This window comes from Mytilus trossulus, chromosome 14 (assembly GCF_036588685.1).
Source record: "Mytilus trossulus isolate FHL-02 chromosome 14, PNRI_Mtr1.1.1.hap1, whole genome shotgun sequence".
NCBI lineage: Eukaryota > Metazoa > Mollusca > Bivalvia > Mytilida > Mytilidae > Mytilus > Mytilus trossulus.
Window position 1 is genome coordinate 32,925,123 of NC_086386.1, and position 23,364 is coordinate 32,948,486.

The following is a 23,364-nucleotide window of genomic DNA, read 5'->3' on the forward strand; positions in this document are numbered from 1 at the left end:
ATGAAATAATACATACACATTTTAATGATATAATATATAAGATAATTAATGATTTAGAATTTCATATTCCTCGTCCGGTAGCAAATGCCATTCTTTTTTACATATTGATGAAACAGTTTCTTCGAGTTTTGTTTGGTCATATCCACACTCAATCAACCATTCTACTTTCAATTTGTGTGATAATATATCGGTTTCTATAATGTATGACACCTGATTTTCATAAAAACAAAGTTCTTGCATCTTCCGTTCCTTTGCTATACATAGTATTGTTGCACTGCTAATTGGCAGATTGTACCGTAAGAAAGATAATTTATGACACGTCCTTACAAGTTCCAACAGACCAACAGAAAGCCTTTGGAATTGTTCATTAAACACAAACCCTCCATCCTCTTCTGAATCGTCAAAGACAAAAGAAAGATCAACCAGTGTTTTGGAATATACCTTTGTAAAGTGCTTCAAAATATCTATTAGTTCTAGATCAGTTCTGAAAAAGGTCAATCCAATATTCCGTAAAGGCATCAAAAATGGAAAGTCTTCAAGATCAACTAGAAAAGTTGGACGTTTTGCTAGTAACTTATTCCAAAATTGTTCATTCAAAGTTTCATCGTTGCGAACTAAAGTGTCGTCTGATTCAGTATCTCCGTATAAAAATAGTTCAGAGAGACTTCTATCTACCATATGCAGGAGGCAATTAGCTGTTATGCATTCGCGTCTGATTGCCAACTTTTTCAAATTATCAAATACGGTGAGGAACTTGGTATAATCAAATTGTCCATAAGGGCTTACCAAAAGAAAGTCTATTCCTGAAATTTTATGCCCTACATGCTGATCGTGTATCACTGACAAAAGAGTTGAAAGACCCTCGTCATTATCTGTCGAAGGCTTAAAAGACGATATATCAACAGAATTAAGAGCTAGACAATTTGCCAAAATTTTGCAAACGAATGAGGAATAAGATTTTGTAAAACCTTTAGTTGATTGTAAAATGTTTTTAAATGGAATATACCCAATTGCAAGACCATTAAGATTACAACACGAATTAGACGTTGCTTCTAGTACATATAAAATATCTTCTAAACTTTCTTTATGAAAATACATTTTAAGGTTTTCCACATGTCGCCCATATTTTACAATGCATGTTACAAATTTGTGTATACTCCGCTGTATGTCGACCTTCGATTCCAGTTCATCACAATCTAGTTCAATACATTTCCACACTTTTGTCGAATTGAAGAAATCTTTCCAAGCAGGTATAGCTAATGCCAAGTCGAACTTTTCTTCCCAGTTCATAAAATCTGTTATGTGAATTACTATAGTGGTTGGCAAATCCTGAATCGTAACCATGTTCTGTTGTAACGAAAAAAAAACCAATTTGTTATCTTATAAAAAGCACTGTCATATTCAAAGTCATTTAATTTACAATATAGAAGGAACATTATGTGGATCACTATACCAAAGTGATAAATAAATTTACAGAAACGTGTTTTTATCTTATTGTGTAATGTATTAATTATATTGCAGCACCCTTAAAATAAATGAAAACGAATATATTTAATTTTGAGTCGGTTGTGGATTTTCTTCAAAAGACATATACCTGATTCAAAGAGCATGTGTGTGCCATCACGAGAACGAGGCGTTGAAGTAGAAGTAGAAGTTTAAAATCGTCTTGATATTTTTATAACATGTATATATATAAAAAAGATGTGGAATGATTGCCAATGGGACAACTCTTTAGAAGAGACAAAATGACTCAAAAATTTACAACGATAGCTAACCGTACGGCCCTCACTAATGAACAAACCCCGGCCATATATATAGGCCCGTACTGCATAGTTCTATAAAAGGCCCTGAAATGACAATGCAAAACAATCAAACGAGAAACTAACGGCTAGGTTTATGTACAAAATTGACAGAAAAGCAAATATTATACACACTAACAAACTACAACCATTGAATTACAGGCTTCTGACCTTTACAAGGCACATAAGATAAATATAGAATGTGGCGGGGTTTAACATGTTAGCGCAATCCTAAATTCTTCCCCTAATTTGGACAGTTGTGTAACAGAAGAAAATAAGAAAGAACTATAAAAATCAGTTGAAACAGGCCAAAAATCAAATGGATTTAATCAAAAATACTACACAGAGTGGTATCCAAACAACCAAAATACAATCAGGACAGATCTGAGAGTACTCGTAGTAACTGCAGATAGCTAGTATAAAGCCACTAACAACTAATAAAACATATGTATCTTAGACTAAATTACCAATCAGTACACATTCAACATCCAATGGACAACATTTCCGTAAAAATGAGGATGTGCTATCCCGCTTGAAATATGTTTTCTACAGGTACAATCAAACTTCAAAATCAAATCAATATATTTATGAAAGAATTAAGTAAAAGGTTTTGAGTAACTTGTAGTAACAAAAGCGTCAAGTTTAAGGTGTTTAGCATTTTGCCCATGCTTAACAATGCCTGATATAACTTGTTTATATACAACTATTTATCATCCCAGTCAAGTTCAAATTATTATCCAATTTTTGTCTTATAAAATAGATATAGCACTTTATACATTTATGTTAGTGTCATAAATATTTTTATTGAAAGAATAATTCAAAGATTAAATTCTGATGTTAAATTACATTAAGTGAGTACGTTTGCACAAAATATGAAGACAATTTTTTTACTCAAATATTTAAAAGTTACAGGGGTATTCAATTTTTTATTACATTATACTTACTGTAAGCGAATAGTCAGTCCTAATACTGTAAAGATAACGATAATTGATAAATATCACATGCAGGTAAGTCATATAGATACTGTTCAAACTCTGACCCCATTATGATATAACTGATATTTATCATTTAAAATCGATTATATTGGACCTAGTCTCATCAAGCCAAGGAGGACTATGTGTAAAAGAGGGCCAACAGATCACAGAGAGATATGCAAACTCGTTAATCGAAAAAAGACAGACAACGGCATGGTTAAAAAAAACCAAGACAAACAATAGTTCACAAAAACTAACATAGAAAGTTTCATAGATAATGTGTGTGTGTATGTGTAATTCAGCAGTCTTCCTAATGTTTATCAAATTGTACTCATGGGTAAATATGTTCGATAATTAAAGAAAAATGCATTTTCGTTAATATTTGATTACTTTGTTTTAAAACTAGTATGCATACAATATTTTAAAGGATATGCGAATCAATAAGCATAAAATAACCTGGTATCTCTGTTTACTGGGCATGTTTATCAATCGAATACTGTTAATTCAATGGTTTAGTTTAAAAAAAGTGGAAATCTAACGGTAAGGTAAATATGAAATGGAGGAAGTTAGAATATGGTTTCTTTATTTTTTCTCATTGTATAAAATTATAAAGACGTTGAAATTTTTACTTTGAACTTTAAAAATGGTGAATCTTTAATTATTAGAAAGAGCAATAAAAACCATTGAGATGGAATCTAATCACTCATTGGTAATCAACAAAACTGTACTGATTAAGTTAACTTTTATATTAGCAGGATATAAGGAATGTACCATGACTAAGCGGTATCATAAAATGTAAAATCACAAAAAATGCTGAACTCAGTGGGAAAATTAAAAACAGCAAGTCCCTTATCAAACGTCTGAATCTAACACTCAAACACATCAAACGAAAGGATAACACATGTGAGTGTAGAAAATGTATTTGTGAAGCGATCTGTTCAGTAATATGAAATACCGAAGATATTATCAGATTATTACATGGCATTTTTCATATTACATGTTTTATCAGCCCTAGGTTCAATATCAGCACAAGAGCCCCAAGAATATGATAAATGCAGATATCAACCTATTGTAGGTTGCACTTTGTAAAAACAGCTGTTTCTCAAACCACGCCTTTTTTGTGGAGACATAGAATATTCATAAAAAAAAATTTTGTTAACATACTGGTTTCCAGTTATGCTCTCTGTGTTCCATCTCATAGAGACATAACTTGGGAATGTTATCAGCAAATATACATGGGCATATTGTTCACATAGAAATCTGTGGTAACCCTTCATTCGAGTAAGGGGTAGTTAAAAAAATAGAGTTAGTTTTAACTCTGTAAAGTTCAGAGCATATACACGTTGAAAATATGCCGCATAGCCCTATATTTTGACCTTTGAAAAAAATGTAGTGCATATGAAATTTCATTTCTATGATAAGATTTTTTTTCAAAACTTCATGTAAAAGTGGTACAGTTTTAGCCGTAAAAGGAGTTCCAATGGGAATTTGCATTACTAGTATTTACAGAAATGCAACCTGTATATCATTCATGAAATAAAAAGCAAATAACATATTTGGGGTTTAGTAAAGAAACACGTAAAATCAAAATTGGTTAGATAATACCCGACATAATTCCGTTTCCTGTAAGTTGGCATGTGCACAAATTAGGTCAAGCAATGAATCAGAGCTTCGAATGAGTGAGATACATTCCTTAACTTTGAATAATTGCAAAAGTTGTGTCGGATCTAAGGTCAAATTTAACTAAGAACATAAGATTTTATAGGTGTTTACTGCTACACCACCAGACACGCGCCCTAGTATACAGGAATTAAAACAAACATTTTACCTACAATTTATCTGAAATATCATTTTTTTAGTATATACTTTTGCTTATCTATATCTAGAATGAAATACGCCCTGTAATGTTTACACAATTTTATAGTTTAGCTGAACTAAATAATAAAGTACAACTTGTAGCTTAGAGTCTAGTACGCAATTATATAATATACAACTACATGACTACATGATAAAAATACTACATTAAATCAATACTGGAATAACAAGTATTTTCAAAAGGTACACTCTGTGGCATCGAGTATACGTAATAAAATGAGAAAAAGTAATGTTTAAATACATGCTTTCTTGCAAAACAACTACAATGAATCAATACTGCAATAACAAATAAATCTGTCGCACAAAACATATGTCGTTTAATAAAAAAGTTGTTTAGAGTACCGTTTGTAAAGTTTTGTTTCCTGACAATAAGGAGTGGTAGAAACTGTTGAATAGAAGGATATTATTCGATTTCTTAACGATGGAAACCTTGATAATACTGGTGAGAATGCGGTTATTTCAGTATATTAATCTTTATAATACAACTTGGACATTTTGTCAATACCACATTTTCAATCTGTGCATATATTTTGAATTGGTTTTCATTTTTTTGTAAACGAATATATTATATACCATTTACATAGAATAAAGTTGTTTTTTTAAGGTAAAGACATTAAAGTTTGACCTTTTGACTGTACAACAACTTGCACAATGCTGCAAACTGAATGAAACTAATGTATATAGTGCAAAAAAGAGACTTTTCGAGAAAAGCGAGTAGTCGTCAATCCTTCCTTTTTCTTTCGGGTTACTGATTTGTACTTCTATTTTGATTAATAGATACGACTATAAACTACATGTATGTCGAACGCAGTATGTTCAAATTACTTTTTATCTACGGAGAATGATAAATCAGCATACCGAACACAAATTGTGAAAAAAATCAAATTTTAAACTGAATAAATGTTAAAAATGTTTGTTACATTACCGAAATCGTAAAAGAAACTGATTTCAATAACAATTTCAAAAGCTGTTACAAGAAAATATTTTTTTTCTCATCAAAAGGTAAAAACTGTAAATTTCAACAAGCATTATTTTGATAACATATTATTCTTTAATATCAACTATTTTAGGGTGACTCACAGCGTTCATCCTTATATTTGCGCCTGGATTGTAAACAACGCGTCAAATTTTAAAACCTTTTTTCATATAAATATTTGTGATGCACTACACCTTTTTGGAAACTAATCCTGCTCCTGCTTTGAAAGACTTGAGATACTTTTCCCCATTCAGTAACATTTATTTTTTCCGTGTTACAAAGGAACACTGACAAGAAATGGCACCCCTGATTTGGTTTTTACTGTCTTTAATGAATGTTTAATAGGTTGCTTGCATACACTGTTTAGATTATTCTATAATTAACCCTTATCTTTGTAGAGTGCAGTATGTTTTGTGTTGTGTACTAGTTTTCGGCTAAAAAGAAGTACACAATGTACCTACTCTTATCAGTGTACATCACCCACACCCTGCTGTAGAGATGCTAACGGTGAATTACTAACTACGGAGGAAGATGGTGGATTGGGTATGTTGTAATGAATATGCACTTTAATAATTATAAATTTGGAAACTCCAAAAATCGAAAATTCTTACAGAGTTGAAAACAAAAATCAAAATAAAAGATAAAGATAAATCGTTTAATTAATTTTTATTCAATATAAAAATAGGAGATCTATCATCATTTGGTATTCTAAAACAAATACCTTGTCAGACGTTTCTTAATACATTTAGCGTATCGTGTCACCATTAAAATTAAACTTTTCGAATGAGTATAACATCATTGTCACTTTTTACGCCATGTTTATATGTGTTATATACAATACTGATGCTACTTATTGATCAAAATTATTATTTGTGTACCATCTGTAGGTGTACCACTCAGAGGAACTTGCTCAAGTGCAATTGGAAAGAAGGGAGATATTTGCGACTCGTCTTGTGGTTGCAATATAGGTTAGTTCTTTTCTAATATACATGTACATGCAGTAACCATTAAAATGCATGCAAACATTTTACTTATGTTATTTGAAACACCAAAGACAATCAAAAGTTTAAAGGAAAACAAATATATTAAGATACCCTCTTGACTATATAAAAAAGTATTTTTCGGATACATGCTTTTCCTTTTCTTATATATATACAGACACACTAAAATAATGAAAGTCTCGGATTTGTGATCTAATTTCTATTCGTATTGTTAAATAATTTTGCATTGATATCAAACGTACTAGATTTTAAATTGGTTTATTGCGGGAATAAATTATTTCAAAGGGAGGATAAAAGCATTTCAAGAATTTTTTTTTATAAAGACTCGCATAAGGTTTCGTACATCTGTAAGTATAATATTAGTTTTATCAGTAGAGATTTTGATTCAAAACAGTGAAGGTTAATCTTTTTTTTTCAAACAGAGATTTACTATATAAACTACTTAAAACAAAAAAGAAGATGTGGTATGATTGCCAATGAGACAACTCTCTACGAGAGACCAAATGACACAGAAAATAACAACTTTAGGTCATTGTACTGCCTTCAGCAATGAGGAAAGCCAATACCACATAGTCAACTATAAAAGGGTCCGAAAGGACAATGGAAAACAATTCAAACGAGAATAAGTTTGGTTTATGTAAAAAAACAAGTTAAAATCATCTGCATGTTTCTAATGATGATTAAACAATAAAATATATATGTATATATTTTTATAGCAACTGTTTATTATATGATTTTAATAATAATTTAGTAATTTATTCATACAAACTATCAAGCCTCTGCGGTAATATAATTTTTCATTTGACATTCATGAGCCTTTAGTACATTATGAATAATATAAACAATCTATGTTCTATGGAATGCTAATTGCAACAATTATTTAACAGGTTTGACATGTTATCGACCGATGAGTGGAGCATGCTGTCTTCCAAAAAAATGTTATGATTCCAAGTGGGTAATGCAACAAGTGCTATACTGGGCAAATTGTAATCCACCAAAATGTTTTTTTCCTATGTAAAATGTGTTAAACAACAACGAAATAAAATTGAAAAAAAAAAAGTTTTTTGGTCTATTTCATGTTACACAGGGCAAAGTCAAACTTCACTATATCTTTGTGATAATGGGCATAATTTTCATTCTCAATCTTATCTGTGAATGCAGAAAATATGCCGAATCAAATATTTTGAAATGTCATCATTCTGTTATGAACATATATACCAACAACTACTTTTCTCAAGGAGTTATTTTGGCATGATTCTATTTTATAAAAATAATTTGAAGCTCGAATGCCCCTTTACAAAAATCGTATTTGAATGTTAAAATTCGTGGAAATGTGGCAGAATTGTAGAAACGACATTTGAAACAAGTTCGTTATAGTCTCTAAATCGGTCATTCCATAACGGTTAACTAACTCGTGACGGTGTCTTTGAAGAGAAGATTTCATCGTCCTTACTCGGAACTCTTGGTACACATAATTATGTTAAAATAACACAAATATCGAAATTCAAAGAAAACTGAAATGAAAGTCCCGTATCAAATTGAAAATTACAATGAAAAGCTCAAAAACATCAAACGAATGAAAAACAGTCATGTTCCTGACTTGAAACAGACATCACATGATGAAGAAAACGGTGACAAAACCTGGTTTTAAAGCTAACTAGCATTTTTGTGAGCAACAACCCTTTTACAAGCATTGTTATTACATTCAAATAGGACGGTTCAGATTTGAAATTTTACTTCAGATGTTATTCTACCTTGTCGATTACTTATTTCATTTATTAGATTTTTTTTCTAATCGCATACGACTGTCAACTTCTGTCAATGATTGCATCAATACGTCACCTGAAACAACGAATGCTGTGTTGACGTTAAATGTGCTTTTCCTATGCAGTTGGAATAGTTTGAACATATTTTTTAGAAGACCCATGTATACTAGCATCATTGATGAGTGTTTGTAGTTTTACGTACACAATTCTTCTCTTGGTATCTATGTGATGAATTTATTCGTTGGATGTCATTTTTTCTGATGAGTTGAGCACTTTTCAACATATTTTTATATTTACCTAAATGTACTGTTATCACACGTGTTAGTTGAAGGTAAAATTGAAAATGGAAATGGGGAATGTATCAAAGAGGCAACAATCCGACCAAATAAAAAAACAACAGCAGAAGGTCACTAACATAACTTCAATGAAGCGAGAAGGAGGTGTCCTTCAGCTGGCCCCTATACAAATATATACTAGTTCAGTGATAATGAACGCCATACTAATTTCCAAATTGTACACAAGAAACTAAAATTAAAATAATACAAGACTAACAAAGGCCAGAGGCTCCTGACTTGGGACAGGCGCAAAAATGCGGCGGGGTTTAACATGTTTGTGAGTTTTCCAACCCTCCCCTATCCCTCTAACCAATGTATAAAAGTAAACGCATAACAATACGCACATTAAAATTCAGTTCAAGAGAAGTCCGAGTCTGATGTCTGAAGATGTAACCAAAGAAAATAAACAAAATGACAATAATACATAAATAAGAACAGACTACTAGCAGTTAACTGACATGCCAGCTCCAGACTTCAATTAAACTGACTGAAAGACTATGATTTCTTCATATGAACATCAGGCACACTCCTTCCCGTTAGGGGTTTAGTATCATACCATCATAACATATATGAGAAGAACATAACCCGTGTCATGCCAACAACTGTTTTTAGAATAAATGTGTTTAGTTCCGATGCAAAGACCTTATCAGTGGCTCAATATTAACGCCAAAATATGCAATCTTTAATGAATTGACAACAGTATCGTAATTATTTCCCTTCTTAATAAGTCTATTCAAAGGTTTTGTTAGTTTCTGAGGTGAATACTGACACCTTTGTGCTTTATGAAGAATATTTCCATAAAAAAATGGATGTGAAATACCTAAACGTATAAGAGGTCTGCATGTTGAGCTATATTTACGAATGATGTCCTTATACCGACTCTTTTAAAGAAAGTGTGTTTAATCCTGTCACATTCTCAAATGTGTATCCCAAGCCGGGAGTCTGCAATTCAGCGACTGCTTTTGGTTAATGTCTTTCATATTTGTTTTCGTAAACTGTTTTGTTTTAAATTAGGCCGTTAATTGAACTGTTTCATATTGCATTGTGTTGAAGAATTTGACAGTAGACTGTTTGCACAAATGAACACTAGTACGTGACCTCAAGGTTTTATATATTAAATTCTACAACTTCAAGCATTAAAGGCTTCTTTGTTTTAATTTTAAAAGAAGTGGCAGTCATAATATTTCACCTATTGATATTGATACAGCTACGTTTAGGAGCTATTTTCTGTAAAATATGTACTACTTTCTTTTATGTTCTTTCCGATTGGGTCCAACTAACTTGCTCTATACCTATACTGTGGGTTGTTTTCCTAATTTTGATGGCGAAATTTTTGCCTTAAAATGATTACACCTACTTCATTTGAACTTGTAATATTTCAGGAAGATCTAATCAGTTGTATGCAAAATAAGTAGCAATAAACAGTTAGGGGAAACAATTATGTGTATCTATGGCCACAATATCCATTTGTTTGTCATCAAATATTTCAAAAAGGAAGAAAAGATGAGGCATATTTCCCAAAATGTGGGAAGAAGTAGAATCTCAATCGCTTGGAGTAGTACCTTTTCTTGAACTGTTTATAACTATCAAGAAAGCCAATGAAAGTCATATGTCTTTCCTCTGATTTGTTTTTAAATTGCGACCAAAAACTTGGTATAGAGAATAAAGTGTTTGTCAACATAACATTTATTTCTGGACCTTATGCCGGTATAGCTATTAAAATACGGAGACTCAAACAGAAAATAGCCCATAAAACTTGTAAAAAAAATCGTTATTTTCTTATAAACCATCTTTGAAGGCGAAATAATTACTCTAACTAAGTAGCTGTCTAGAAATGAATTTTATTCCAAAACACCATTCATATTTGATAAATACACCAAGGCCAATATGTGAAACCAAACTTCTTACTGTGTATTGCTACCAAAATAGTAAACATTTGTTTCAAAGTCTCTCATTTGTTTAATTTTTTTTTTTTTTTGTGTTGTGCTAGGTAATACAAGTAAAATGACCTCTCAGTTTTGAAAATTAAATATTTTATGAAGGTTAGCAGTTAACACTTGAACTCGACAAAAACCTATTGAAAGATAGACAACAAGTTAAAGTGAAAAATGTCATTTCTACCTAATTATTTGTAAAAAAAATTAAAACTGCACGTCTTTTTTCAGTGTTTTAATGTTTGAAAATCTGAATAGGATCTTTGCTGATGCAAAATTGTACAAAATTTAGCAAATTTTTGCATGAATATTTTTAATCGTTTTGTTTTTTGCATACAAAAGACTTGATTTATAAACTTGGTAAAAGGGAATAAGTATCTTTCAGCCGAATCAACTATTCTTTTGAGATATGCCAAACATGTAGCATGAAATCTTGATAAAAATGATAATTTGAAATATTCGCAAGAAAAAATACAATACTAAGGCTACTACTGTCTCCCTCTGGTGTCTTTCGTCCCTCTTGAATCCACTCAGAAGTTGATTAAGAATCCAAATATCAATAGATTTGGGGTATGTGAAATCTTTAATTATACTGTTCTGAGCTTTGTAAGTATGCCATAAGGTAGCAATAGTTAGGAAAACATATTAAAATTTATCCCCTTTTCATTGCTTTTTTGCAAATGAAGTTCACTGTTTTTGTCATATGTGTGCACATGTATGTAATCAGAATCTTCCGTATATTTTACATCCAGTAGTTTTACTGGTGAAATATAATTTTTTTCTTTGTGTATCTATTGCAAAAATATCTGTTTATTTGTCAGAAAATATTGTAAAAAAGGAGAAAAAGATGACGCATAGTTCCCAATTATTTGGCCAGAAGTTGAATCTCAATCGCTTCGAGTAGTACCTTTTCTGAAACTGTTTACATATATCTACCAATAATCCAATCATATGTCTTTCATCTATTTTTTTTGTGAAATTGCGTCAACAAATTTGTGTAAAAAAAAGTGTTTGTATACATTAAATTAATTTCTAGACCTATTAAATGAATCTGATTGCACAATAACTTTCATATTTAAAAAGACTACTAGGGTAAAAATGCAAAGCCAAATTTCTAACTGTGTATTGTTTCCTTATGCAATACGAAACATATGAGAAGGACCAATGAACGAACGGGTAAAATTTACAGAGTATACCTGATACGACAATAATAAATGGAAAATGGTTGTTTTGTGAGTAAATATTTATATGTTGAAACTGGTTCATATTATATGGCTGAAAACACTAAATTAAATGAAACAAAAAACGAAAAGTCGTCTTTTATCTTAAAACTCGCAAAAATATGATAGGACAAAAAAAATTATATGGTCAAAATCTACGTTTTGTGCATCTTTTTTATGCATATATATGTTGTGGTTATATCAAATAAATCCCAAGTTTTAAATCTAGTCACTGAATGTGGCGATTTTCCATTTCTTTAGAAACATATAAATACAAGCTGTGACATTTGTAAGATTTCAATTCTAAAGTTTGCCATAAGACCATATTTAGATATTAAAGCATACTTAAAAAAAACCATAGCTGAATACTAGACTTGATGTAATACGATGTTGTTTTATGATAGAAATGTTTTCGCTACTGGAACAAACAGCCCAACCAACAGTTCAGAAGCTATCACAATAAGTAATCTGAAATCATGAAGATTACAAGTTTTATTCGTTCAGATTGTACTTGTTTTGTGAATAATCCGGTTATCAAAACGCCTACTCAGTTTAGTATAATATTATTAGAAAGAGAAAGTGTGTATGACCTTCATTTTAAGATACGGATATAAGCAAGATGCAGTATTTCGTTATTCTGGTAGGTATAGTTTACTCAGGTTGTGCAAATTCGATATTTTCAGAACACCACAAAAACTAAACAGATTGATCATTTATTAGCATTTCGGACGAGGGTTTTGTTTACATATTGTAGTATTTGTATAAAGTTTTTTTGTTTTTTTTTTAAAATATGATTGTTGTTTTAACACGAGTTTTGTACCTTTTTTTTAAGACAACAGATTTGTAGAAAGACATGCTGTCTTATGTAGACGAAACGCGCGTCTGGAAAACAATACGTTAAACAATTTCTTGCGTTCGAAGCGCTTTTCTAGAATAAACTTCATCAGGAACGCTCAAAGCCAAACATTTTTTGCGTTCGAAGCGCTTTTCTAGAATAAACTTCATCAGGAACGCTCAAAGCCAAACATTTGAAATCCGACGATGTATAAGTACAGAGAACCGTTGCAGAGCTATACGTCAAAAATACCTAAAATAAATTGCCAAATTCATCTAAAGCCAACTTTGCCTGAGGGAGGTGAAACCTAAGTTTCTTAATCATTTCTAAATTCAGAAAATGACAATTTTAGTGAGGTTTGTATAATCATATCACTACCGAAATACTGATTACTGAGGAGATGATACTCTTAAGGACTGATAGTTCAACAACATAGGTATCGACCAAGTGACGTAAAAAGTTGATAACAACACGTTTAATAATTTATTGCGTCCGAAGCACTTTTCAGGATTTACCTTTATTAGAAACACTCAAAGCCAAATATTGCGTACGATATTCGTTGTTATTCGCAACATAGTTATTTCAAAATGGTCAGTCTAACATATATGGACTTGTACATATATGACCAATTAAAAGGTGAGTTTACTTTACCTTATAAGCAGGAAGAAGCTTCAGCGGAAATCAAAATATGAAACTCAAACTATGGAATATCATATTCAACTTAAACAGAACAAAACAAAGATGTATATGTACATTATAAATTAAATATAAATTATGGACTATCAAATTAGCAGAGATGTTTTGCTTCTGTTATATAAAGTATGTTCAGACATAATTTCCCTAAAAAATACCTAATTTTTATTTTCACTCAACAAAGAATTGTTGTCAATAAATTTAGCAATTTGGCTAACGGCAATAGTTAAAAAATATGTCTTCATTGTTGAAACTGTCTGCCTCATTTACTGTTTTTGTAGAGTGTATTTGGAATTGTGTGGTGTACCAATTATCATTTGAGATTAAGACGAAGTACAACATGTGCCAAATCATATGACTGTACTACAACTGCACCTTGCTGTAGGGATGCTAACAATCGTACAATTACTGCAGACCAGCAAAAACACTATGGTATGTTATTGATTTACTGTTACCGAAGAATGGTTAGACTATCTGAAACAAATATTTGTAAAAAAAGTCACATCCAATTCTGGACAGGTCCATTATTGAGATTTGTAATTAGGATAAAAAACTAAGTTGTTTTTTTTGGTCTTATCGTTAAAACAATATTTAAAGCCTTCGATAGGATAAATCTCAGAAGGTAGGATCCAGCAAGACATATGCAGTTTCTGTTTACGTCAGTTATTCAAAGGCTCACACATACCATATCAAGTTTTATCATGTTTAACAAATTGGCTTATCAAGTTTTTTTCACTTTTTTTAAAAACATTTTCAGGTTTTACTGTACTTTTCTTTAATTGTTTTAGAAATTAGTTTTAAAAACATACAAACATGCGCAGTAAAACAAAACGAATCTGTCGTAAAGCGGTGGCACATACATTAATCATACATTTTGCTGATGTTTTCTCTGGAATCATCAAATTAACTCATTAAAGATACCAGTATTAAGATTTTATATTTAATCGAGACGCGCGTTTTGTCTACAAAAGACTCATCAGTGACGCGCGAATCAAAAGAAGTTTGAAAGTCCAAATAAAGTACGAAGTTGAACATGTTGAAGAGCATTGAGGACCAAAATTTCCTAAAAGTAGTGCCAAATACAGCTAAGGTAAATCAATATTTCTTAACTGATTCGGACTTTTTTTTTATAATTATCTTATTTTAAATGCCAAATGTTATAATCTATATTTAATCTACGTGCATTAGAGATTTGCTAACCCTTCCAGAGAAGCTGCATGTTATTTTTGGTTCGATTGGTTGTTTTGTCCTTTTTGTACTTTGTACGATTTTGTTAGTCTCACTTCTACTTTTTAATTTTAGTTTTCCCCTTATGTATCTTTAGTCTCTATTGATAAATTTTGTACGATATGAATGTAAACCTCATTTTTCAGTCCATGTTCCAGGGGACTTAAGGGGAACTTGTTCAAATGCACTTGGAAAGAAGGGTGATATTTGTGACTCTTCTTGTGGATGTGAATCAGGTATGTGTATAACGATGATTAAAAAAAATAAACCTTTTGTATTATGTCTGCAATATTGTCATACGTAAACAGCAAAATAACCAATTTAATCGTTAGAGACACAGAAGAACCGTAGTTGAGTGAACATATGGCCATTTTTTGTTCTTCAATTTGCATTATTTCTGCAGAATTAACAGATTGTAAACAATTCAATTGTTTTTACTTTCAATTATTATGATAAAAACGTAAAAACGTACAAAAGCAAAACGCATTTCGTTAGTTTTTAAGGGTATCTTAAATGCCAATTGAATTAAACATAAACATCTAAACTATATCATAATATATTATGTGCAATCATAACAAAAAAAAACAAGTGTAAAGTTAATGTTTTAGAATTTTTTTGTAATGTTTCTGTTACCCTAACAAAAATGGCGTCTGTTTTTTATCTGTTAAATTAAGCCCTGATAATGTACCACTTTTTTTAAAAGTCTTCTTTGTTCTGAATATTGTTTTCAAAAATGTGTTTTTCCAGCTATTTTGTTTTTAAGATAATGGTCTTGTATAATACTGCATGCTTATCTCTCGACAGCAATATCAAATATTGTAACAATGCATGGATATCATTGTCTTATCCCTCGATAAATGTTGAGAGGTTCATATATTTAGCTTATATTTATCATTAAGCTTTAAATCCCAGTTTCAATCACAAAAAATAAATAAGAGTAGAACGCACTTGCATTGTTCGGATTGGAACTCATGAAATCTGTTTTGACAGCTACTAGTGATTCCTTTAGTTGTTTTACTTTAACCCTTCGGCTACTGAGGCCTAAGTTGTGTTTAATATATATCCTAATATAGCAGACAATTCTGACATTAGAAACTCATAAAATCATGCGTGTATTTCAAAATTATTGCGCTATATCAAAAGAAAGGGGAAAATCCAATAATGTTCATAACAACATAATTAAAATAACATCGGCATTTAACTTTACAGACCATATTAATATATTATTTGTTTTTCATGATTTAGTCATCCTAAATCCTAAATTAAATCATATAATACTTCTTATATCTCTTCATATCTATACGTAATGTTTATTTTTTGCACTGTTCTATAGGTTATACATGTTATCGACCAATGTCTGGACATTGTTGTCCTCCAAGGAGATGTTATAATTCCACGTGGGTAGAAGAGCGACAACTCTACTGGGCTAACTGTCATCCACCAACATGTCATTATCCTCATTAATTCATGCAATAACAAAATAAAGATATAAAACTGTGTATTTATAGTATTATATGGTGATGAATCTAATGTAATAATTGTTTTGATCTAAATCTAGTTAAATTCGTATTCTTGTGATACCAAGAACTGTAGAAGGTAGTGTGTAGGATCACAGCCGAAATTGTACCAAGGACTTCTTTTTAAGGGGATTCACTGCTTTAGTTGGAAATCAAATATTTGCCATCACAGTGTACTTATTATTTAGCTAAATTGTCATCAGTTTTATTTTTACATTTGTTCATGCATATTTAAAATGATGCAATCCCTCAAATGTCTACACATTTAATAGTTCATTGCAACTTTGTAGTTTTGAGTTTTTTCATATAATAAAGTGTAATGTTAACTACATGCTTTCTTGCATAACAATTACATAAAATCCATTCTGCATTAATAAATATCATCTGTCGCCCAAAACATAAGTCGTTTACTCCGGAAGTTGTCTGGGGACTTTTGCTAAGTTTTGCTTTTGGGCAATAACGTGTGGTGGAATCTAATAATCTGAAACAATGCAGAAATTCATAATACTGGTAAGAAGGCTTTTTTTTTTTATAATATGCATATTTATTACAACTGAAAAACTATGTCAACCGAAATATCTGTTATCCCCTTCGACGCGAAATAAATGTTTAAACTGCAAAAAAAAGCATAAAATATCTCCGATAAATATGCATTGAAATATATATTATTGAAACTAAAATGTAAAAGGTTTCTTTGTGCTACTTTTAAGCCCAGAATGTCGTTTTTCATGTTTAACAAATAAACGTATCCTGCAAACTGAATGTAACTTTTTTATATAGTGTAAATAACAAGACAAAGTTAGGAACTGATAAATCCACAAAAATAAATTATGAAATTGTAATAGTTGCCCAAAATCTGTCTCAAATCCATAGATCAAATCGGTTAACAAAAGAAACCAAAAAGAACAGAAAAAAACAGGTGCGGGATTTTAATAAAATAACCTAGAAAACGATCCAAACAAGTCAAAAGGTTCAAATATCGGGGCTTTTAACTAATTCTTGTTTCTAAACTTCGAGCTATGGAATATGCACGTAACATGACTTCAGATGTGTGCAAATCCAATCAGCTGCGAGTACATACCTTAAACGAAGCCAGTTTTTGTCATTTTCAATCACTATCATTAACTTTTAAATCCGATACAATACAATGTTACACATTTCAAGGTTTCACATTGAGTAACGTTACTTGTAGATGATAGAAATCAGTGCCAACAATTTGTAAAATACTGACTGAAGGTAGTGACAATTGCAAGTCAGCTATAACTCATTTGTCTCATCAACATAGTTTCTGTTAGAATATCTGTTTTATATAATTGTTGCTTGTTAAAAAGGCCATTAAATCGGCAAATATCCAAAATTGTCGACACGAGTAATGGTTATTCCCCTCGGGCTTAAGCCCTCATGGAATAACCCGTACTTGGGTTGACAATTTTGCGAGCCATAAATGTATAGTTTCACTTACCCTGGTCTTTGTAGAATGCAGTATGTTTCATGTTGTGTACTGGTTTTCGGTTAAGAAGGAGTATCCAGTGTAGCTACTCTCATGAATGTACTACAACCGCTTCCTGCTGTAGAGATGCTAACGGTAATGCACGTCCTGAATTTGGAGGTGGCCTTGGTGGCTTTGGTATGTTATTTATGCATAATGTACTTCCATATTGTTTTGCGGTGGAAAATCACGTATCTATTGATCAAAACAGTTTAGAAAGAAATCATTTATTCTATTTTACTATATATGAAACAAGAATATTTACTTGTAACATAATTCATAATACTTAAGTGAATACCTCGACAGTCAACATGGAATACATTCAGATCAAGTAGATATCATAAAAAAAAATCCAAAAAATCAGGATTATAACTATGTACGCTACATGATCGTCTACAAAATATGCTAAAATTAAGTTCACAACAAAAGATTAAAACAAAAATAAAATGAAGTTGAAGAGCATAATTATCGTTATTTTACCCATTTAAATTTGAACACAAGCTGAATAAAGAAACACTTTTTTACTGCTTTATTTAGATGATTCAATTTTAGAAATATTTTTGTCTCTCAATATACAAATGTAATTGCACCAATATCGGAGCTATCATGCAAACACCAGTTTTACTATTCAGATATATATATATCTTAACAGATATGATAAAAGTCAGTATCCGTATGTTAGTCTTTTCGATTTGCTGCTTCTGTTCAGATATAACAGTAGCATTCAAATACAGTTTACGCCACATTGTCGCAACGAACTCCGCATTTATGCAATGTCGATTTCTTTCTAGTTTGAAGCTACATCTTAATGTTTATATACATTGTGTACGCTTTTGAACGACAAATTTATGTGACGTATAAACATTTTCTGACGTCAGACACTCAAAGCAAGCAATGTGTTTGTAGATAGAAGATGTTTTTGTGTTCTGTTAAGTTGTTCCTTTTAAAATTGTTATACGATGATGACTGATGTACCCATATTTTGACTATTTTATTTATTGTTGTTATTTATTTAACGCATCAATGTAAATATAACGGAATTTGATGAGAATGTCATTAAAGTGAAAGGGTTAGCGCTATAGAACCAGGTTAAATCCACCATTTTCTACATTTGAAAATGCCTGTACCAAGTCAGGAACATGAAAGTTCTTGTCCATTCGTTTTTGATGCGTTTTGTTATTTGATTTTGCCATGTGATTATGGATTTTCCGAATTGATTTTCCTCTAAGTTCAGTATTTTTGTGATTTTACTTTTTGATGACATTGATATATCTAAATTATCAATTGTGACAATCTTCAGGAAACTCACCTAGTGGAACTTGCTCAAGTACTCTTGGTGAGCAAGGGGCTTCTTGCAGTTCTTCTTGTGGTTGTAAATCAGGTAAGTCTTTTATTCCAAATCATGAAAATGCATATAAAATAAAAGTTCATATATGTTGACCTACAAGAAAAAGAAAAAATAATTAGTTTATATATATAATTCGTCTAAACATCACCAAAACAATATCAGATCAGATCATTACATTTGCTTTCGTAAACTGTTATTTTGTTATTTCCTCGCCTGAATTTGAACTCATGTTAATGAAATATCGTGGCAAAAAATCGCCTTGCACTATGGTCGACGAGCTAGACCACACGACCACATAGGTTCTACAATAAAAAAAAAACTTTCGGTGACAGTATGATATTTCAAACTAACTTTGAAAATAAATTATTATGGTGCAGAGTTGTCATTGAAATCAAACCACATCTACCTACATTTTTCAAATTTGAATTGGCTTGCAGCTTAAACCTTTTTTTTTTTTTTTTACATAATTACAAAGATTGTTTAAACATTAAACAAACAAAATAATAACTTCAATTAAGGCATACGTTTCATAATTTATCTATGATGTTTTCCGGTACAGATTTCATTCTAAACAGGGAATGTTACTGGTTTTTTACTAATAAAGTATAAAACAATATTTAGAATAGTTCGTAACGTTTTAAGTTACATCTCACAACATAAAGGTTTGGTTCATATTTTAGTAATTGTGCTACGATGTTTTCTTTCGTAAAACAATAAATACTGTCAAAAATATTTATGGTAAAACATTCATGTTTAGAAAATACAAATGATTGTTTACAATGAAAAAGAAAAACATTGAAATATTCTCTTAAATAGTCATATATGTAGTTCTGTCGTAATTTCATTTTTATTTTTCTCGCAGTCGGGAGTTACATATTCCAATAACACAAAAATTCTATAAAATACTGATTGCAGCAATTTCTTGACAGGTTTCACATGTTATGTGCCAATGAGTGGAGCATGCTGTCCTCCGGCATTATGTTATGATTCCATCTGGGTGAAACAGCAACAACTGTACTGGGCAAATTGTCGTCCACCAAAATGTATTATTCCTATGTAAAAGGGGTCATTCTATAACATAATAAAGTATAACAGCTCGTGTTTCTTGTTAACTTCGTTGATACGGAGGAAACCCAATTGATGTTATGTCGTGATGATTTGTTACAATATATTATCTGTGAATTGTTTTATGTTATGATGATCCACTATTTTACTGGAAGGGTGAATTATGATACCTTTTAAAACGTTTAAACCCACTGCATTGTTTGCACCTGTTCTAAGTCAGGAACTTGATGTTCAATAGTTGGCACTTGTTGATGTGGTTCATAAAGTTTCTCCTTTCTTGTTTTTGATATAGATGAAAATACTGTATTTCTCCTTTGTATGGTTTTATACTAGTCATATGTTGAGGCCCTTTAAAGCTTACTGTTCGGTGTGAGCAAATACTTCGTGCTGAAAACCGCACTTTGACGTACAATAGTGGAGCAGGATCGGATTGCCCTCATGAGCACATGGAGATCATCCAAAATGTTTGATGGGATTTATTTTGTGGTCTTTAGTTTTCTATTGTTATGTTGCTTGTCTGGTTCTCTCTTCTTTTTTTAGCCATGGCATTGTCAGTTTATTGTCGATTGAAGATGTTTAATCTCCATTTGGTATTTTTTGCCTTTTTTTATACTTTTTACATGAGTTTCACAAAATATTTCTTTTAACTTTTCTGAGGCTTTACATAGAATTGTTGCACTGTTAATTTGCGGATTTTGTCGTTAGCTTTTAACATTAGTTACTGGTTCCAACAGATAAACAGACAGCACAGCAATAGGGCATTTATAAAAAGGCATAATTCATTTCTATGTGGGCAGCACTGGGTTGATATCGATGCTTTTGGGCTTTCTCAGTCCGATATACAAATCGAGATAAAAGTGGTATGTAATGAATTATATCTTTTATCATGCTGTACATATTTGATGTAAACGTACAGGGAATGTATGTATATGCATGTGCAAAATCTTCAGTGAACAGACAGTCGTAGATTTCACAAGCTTTGACAATGTGGGTCAGAGTAACATAGGACAACTTACTACTAGAGATAACGGACATAGGTAAAAACAAATATTGTGTAATAATGTATACAATAAAGTACAAAATAATATATTACAAAAAAAAAAAAAAAAATTGTTCATAGTAGAGAACGGAAGTTAAAACATATCGTCATACCACTTATCAAAGGTGGATAATAATAGTGAGACGATGATTTCAGAGTACTCGCAGTTATTAGAAGCTACTGTTTATCCAAACTCGTGCAATGCCAAAATAAATGTATCGATAGACAGTAGCTGGTTTGATCCCGGTTTTTAGTGGAGTTCGTGTTGTTTCTTAATTATTATTTATAACTGTTGATGTAAATGTTCTTTGGTTTTGTGAGTCTTTGTTTACTCCTTGGTTTTGATTGTAACAGTGATTGTCTTTTGAGGAAACCTTTTAATACATAGATATAATTTAATATACAGATATAATAGTAATATCTATGTCTAAGAATGTACGTGAATGTGTTTGAAAAGAATACAAATATAGTTATATTTGCTGATGACTAGATCAACATGTTTCAACAAAGAAATGTCGTAATTAAGACTACTGGTGTTAATGTAAGATTTGTTAAAAGTCATCTCCTTTGGGTGAATATCGATAGTATATGTAAAGAACTCTGATTCATTTAACGAAAAATATCATAAAGGTACCGATAGGTATTGGTGAATGTATCAACCAACTATAGAAAAAAAAGATGTGCCTGTTTGGTCACAAACGGAGTTCCAAAGCAACACAGGAATAAATCTTTTACTCAATGAGCACAGTTTAAAATAGTGCCCATATGAATACTTAATACCTGTCTAGACACTTTATCGACGACAAGTACATATAGGTTGTCCAGTACAAAATATAAAGCTTCAATCTATATAATCCCTTTTCCAGTAAGTGTAAAAGGCAGACTTTCCCTTTTCGTTACAGAAAAATGTTTTATTGAATAAGAGCAAATAATTTTGCAATGAGATGGTTCAAACGACTAGGTCATTTAATATGTAAACTTTTTCTCAAGTGATTGTGGGGAATTGTAGTGAGGAAAGAAGGAAAATCAATACGGTTAACAAAATTTAAAAAAAATCAAACGCACGTATTTTATCTTAGGGGGTTTGTAAACACACCAAAAATAATTATTATCATTAGTTTGGCCTTGAATAGCCGATAATACGGTATGGGTTTTTTTCTTTGTTGAAAGCCGTACGGTTACCAATAATTGCTTACACCCACTTCACTTTGATGGATAGGTGTTGCATAACAATCATACCGCATCTCCTTATTAAAACGTTTAATCTCTAAAAAGGCTTGTAAAAGTGAAATTATATTTGTGACTTAAACCATAATCCTAGATTTGTGACTAACAGGCGTAAACTAAAATGTAACCGATTGCCGGATTTAGAACAACACGACGTGTTCCACAGGTGGAATAAGATTTGCGTTCTTTTCCAACTCAACTTACATCACCCTCAATTTTTGGTGTGGTTCGTGAAGCTCAATCTTCTGTTTATTTGTTGTGCTTTTGGCCTTAATCTTTCATCATTTTTGTTTTTTTTGCCGTTGTATTGTCAGTTTATTTAATTTTTTCAACTTATGAGTTCGAATATCCTTTCGTTTCGCTTTTTCAAATTCCAAGTATACGAGAACAAACCAGAACATATATGTCAAATAAACCAGTAAGTTTAAAAATACATTATCGATGTAAATGGACCATTTGTCTTAAACGGGATAAACAAATTTATAATAGATACAAGACAGTTTTAAAAAAAAAATTACTCATTGTGTTGTTACATAGACATTAATTTTATTTTGGCTGGTTTCATATCTTGTTTATACCAGTGGTTTATAGATGTAAGTACCAATATTAAACTCACCATTGTTAGTAGTGTTTTGTGATCATGAGCGATTATAGTGATAATCACAATTATATCAATAAAATTGGCCTGCCGCATGAATATATTTGTTGGTTAACGCGATTATGTGAGCTCCATTAATTTTGCTCCCTGATAACAAAAAAACTACAAAAATTATTATTATTCAAATGAACGTTTTGTATCAATCATTTAATTAAAAGGTTACCGTGAAGTGAAATAAAATGGGTTAACGTCGAGCCGAAATGTGTTATATCGTCTCTTTTTTATTTACATTGGTTACGAAAAGAAAGTCGTCTATCGAAAAATGAATAACGTCAGGAACAACTACCAGAAGTCATGTCGAACAATCATATCAACGTATTTCTTATATGCAAATCATTTAAGAATTATATAATTATGTTCGCGCTTTACTCCTGTTGTATTATTTT

At 31.2% G+C, this 23,364-nt stretch overlaps 2 protein-coding genes across 2 annotated transcripts; both read left to right on the forward strand.

Annotated features, from left to right (window-relative positions):
- The first annotated feature begins 12,428 nt into the window (after window positions 1-12,428).
- Window positions 12,429-16,099, forward strand: LOC134697680 (uncharacterized). The gene is made up of 4 exons (XM_063559962.1): window positions 12,429-12,520; window positions 13,690-13,840; window positions 14,782-14,871; window positions 15,969-16,099. Exons 1-4 carry the CDS (start codon window positions 12,500-12,502, stop codon window positions 16,097-16,099), a joined length of 393 nt encoding a protein of 130 aa, XP_063416032.1. The 5' UTR covers window positions 12,429-12,499.
- A 413-nt stretch (window positions 16,100-16,512) lies between these two features.
- Window positions 16,513-20,090, forward strand: LOC134696869 (multiple epidermal growth factor-like domains protein 6). Its single transcript, XM_063558826.1, has 4 exons — window positions 16,513-16,662; window positions 17,629-17,779; window positions 18,942-19,022; window positions 19,919-20,090. Exons 1-4 carry the CDS (start codon window positions 16,642-16,644, stop codon window positions 20,047-20,049), a joined length of 384 nt encoding a protein of 127 aa, XP_063414896.1. The 5' UTR covers window positions 16,513-16,641; the 3' UTR covers window positions 20,050-20,090.
- The last annotated feature ends 3,274 nt before the right edge of the window (window positions 20,091-23,364 follow it).

Coding starts and splice junctions, on each gene's coding strand:
- LOC134696869 (XM_063558826.1), top strand. CDS start 16,642: ATGCAGAAATTCATAATACTG. Junction 17,780..18,941: donor AGGTGGCCTTGGTGGCTTTG/GTATGTTATTTA, acceptor GACAATCTTCAG/GAAACTCACCTAGTGGAACT. Junction 19,023..19,918: donor TTCTTGTGGTTGTAAATCAG/GTAAGTCTTTTA, acceptor ATTTCTTGACAG/GTTTCACATGTTATGTGCCA.
- LOC134697680 (XM_063559962.1), top strand. CDS start 12,500: ATGCAGTATTTCGTTATTCTG. Junction 12,521..13,689: donor TGCAGTATTTCGTTATTCTG/GTAGGTATAGTT, acceptor CTGTTTTTGTAG/AGTGTATTTGGAATTGTGTG. Junction 14,872..15,968: donor TTCTTGTGGATGTGAATCAG/GTATGTGTATAA, acceptor ACTGTTCTATAG/GTTATACATGTTATCGACCA.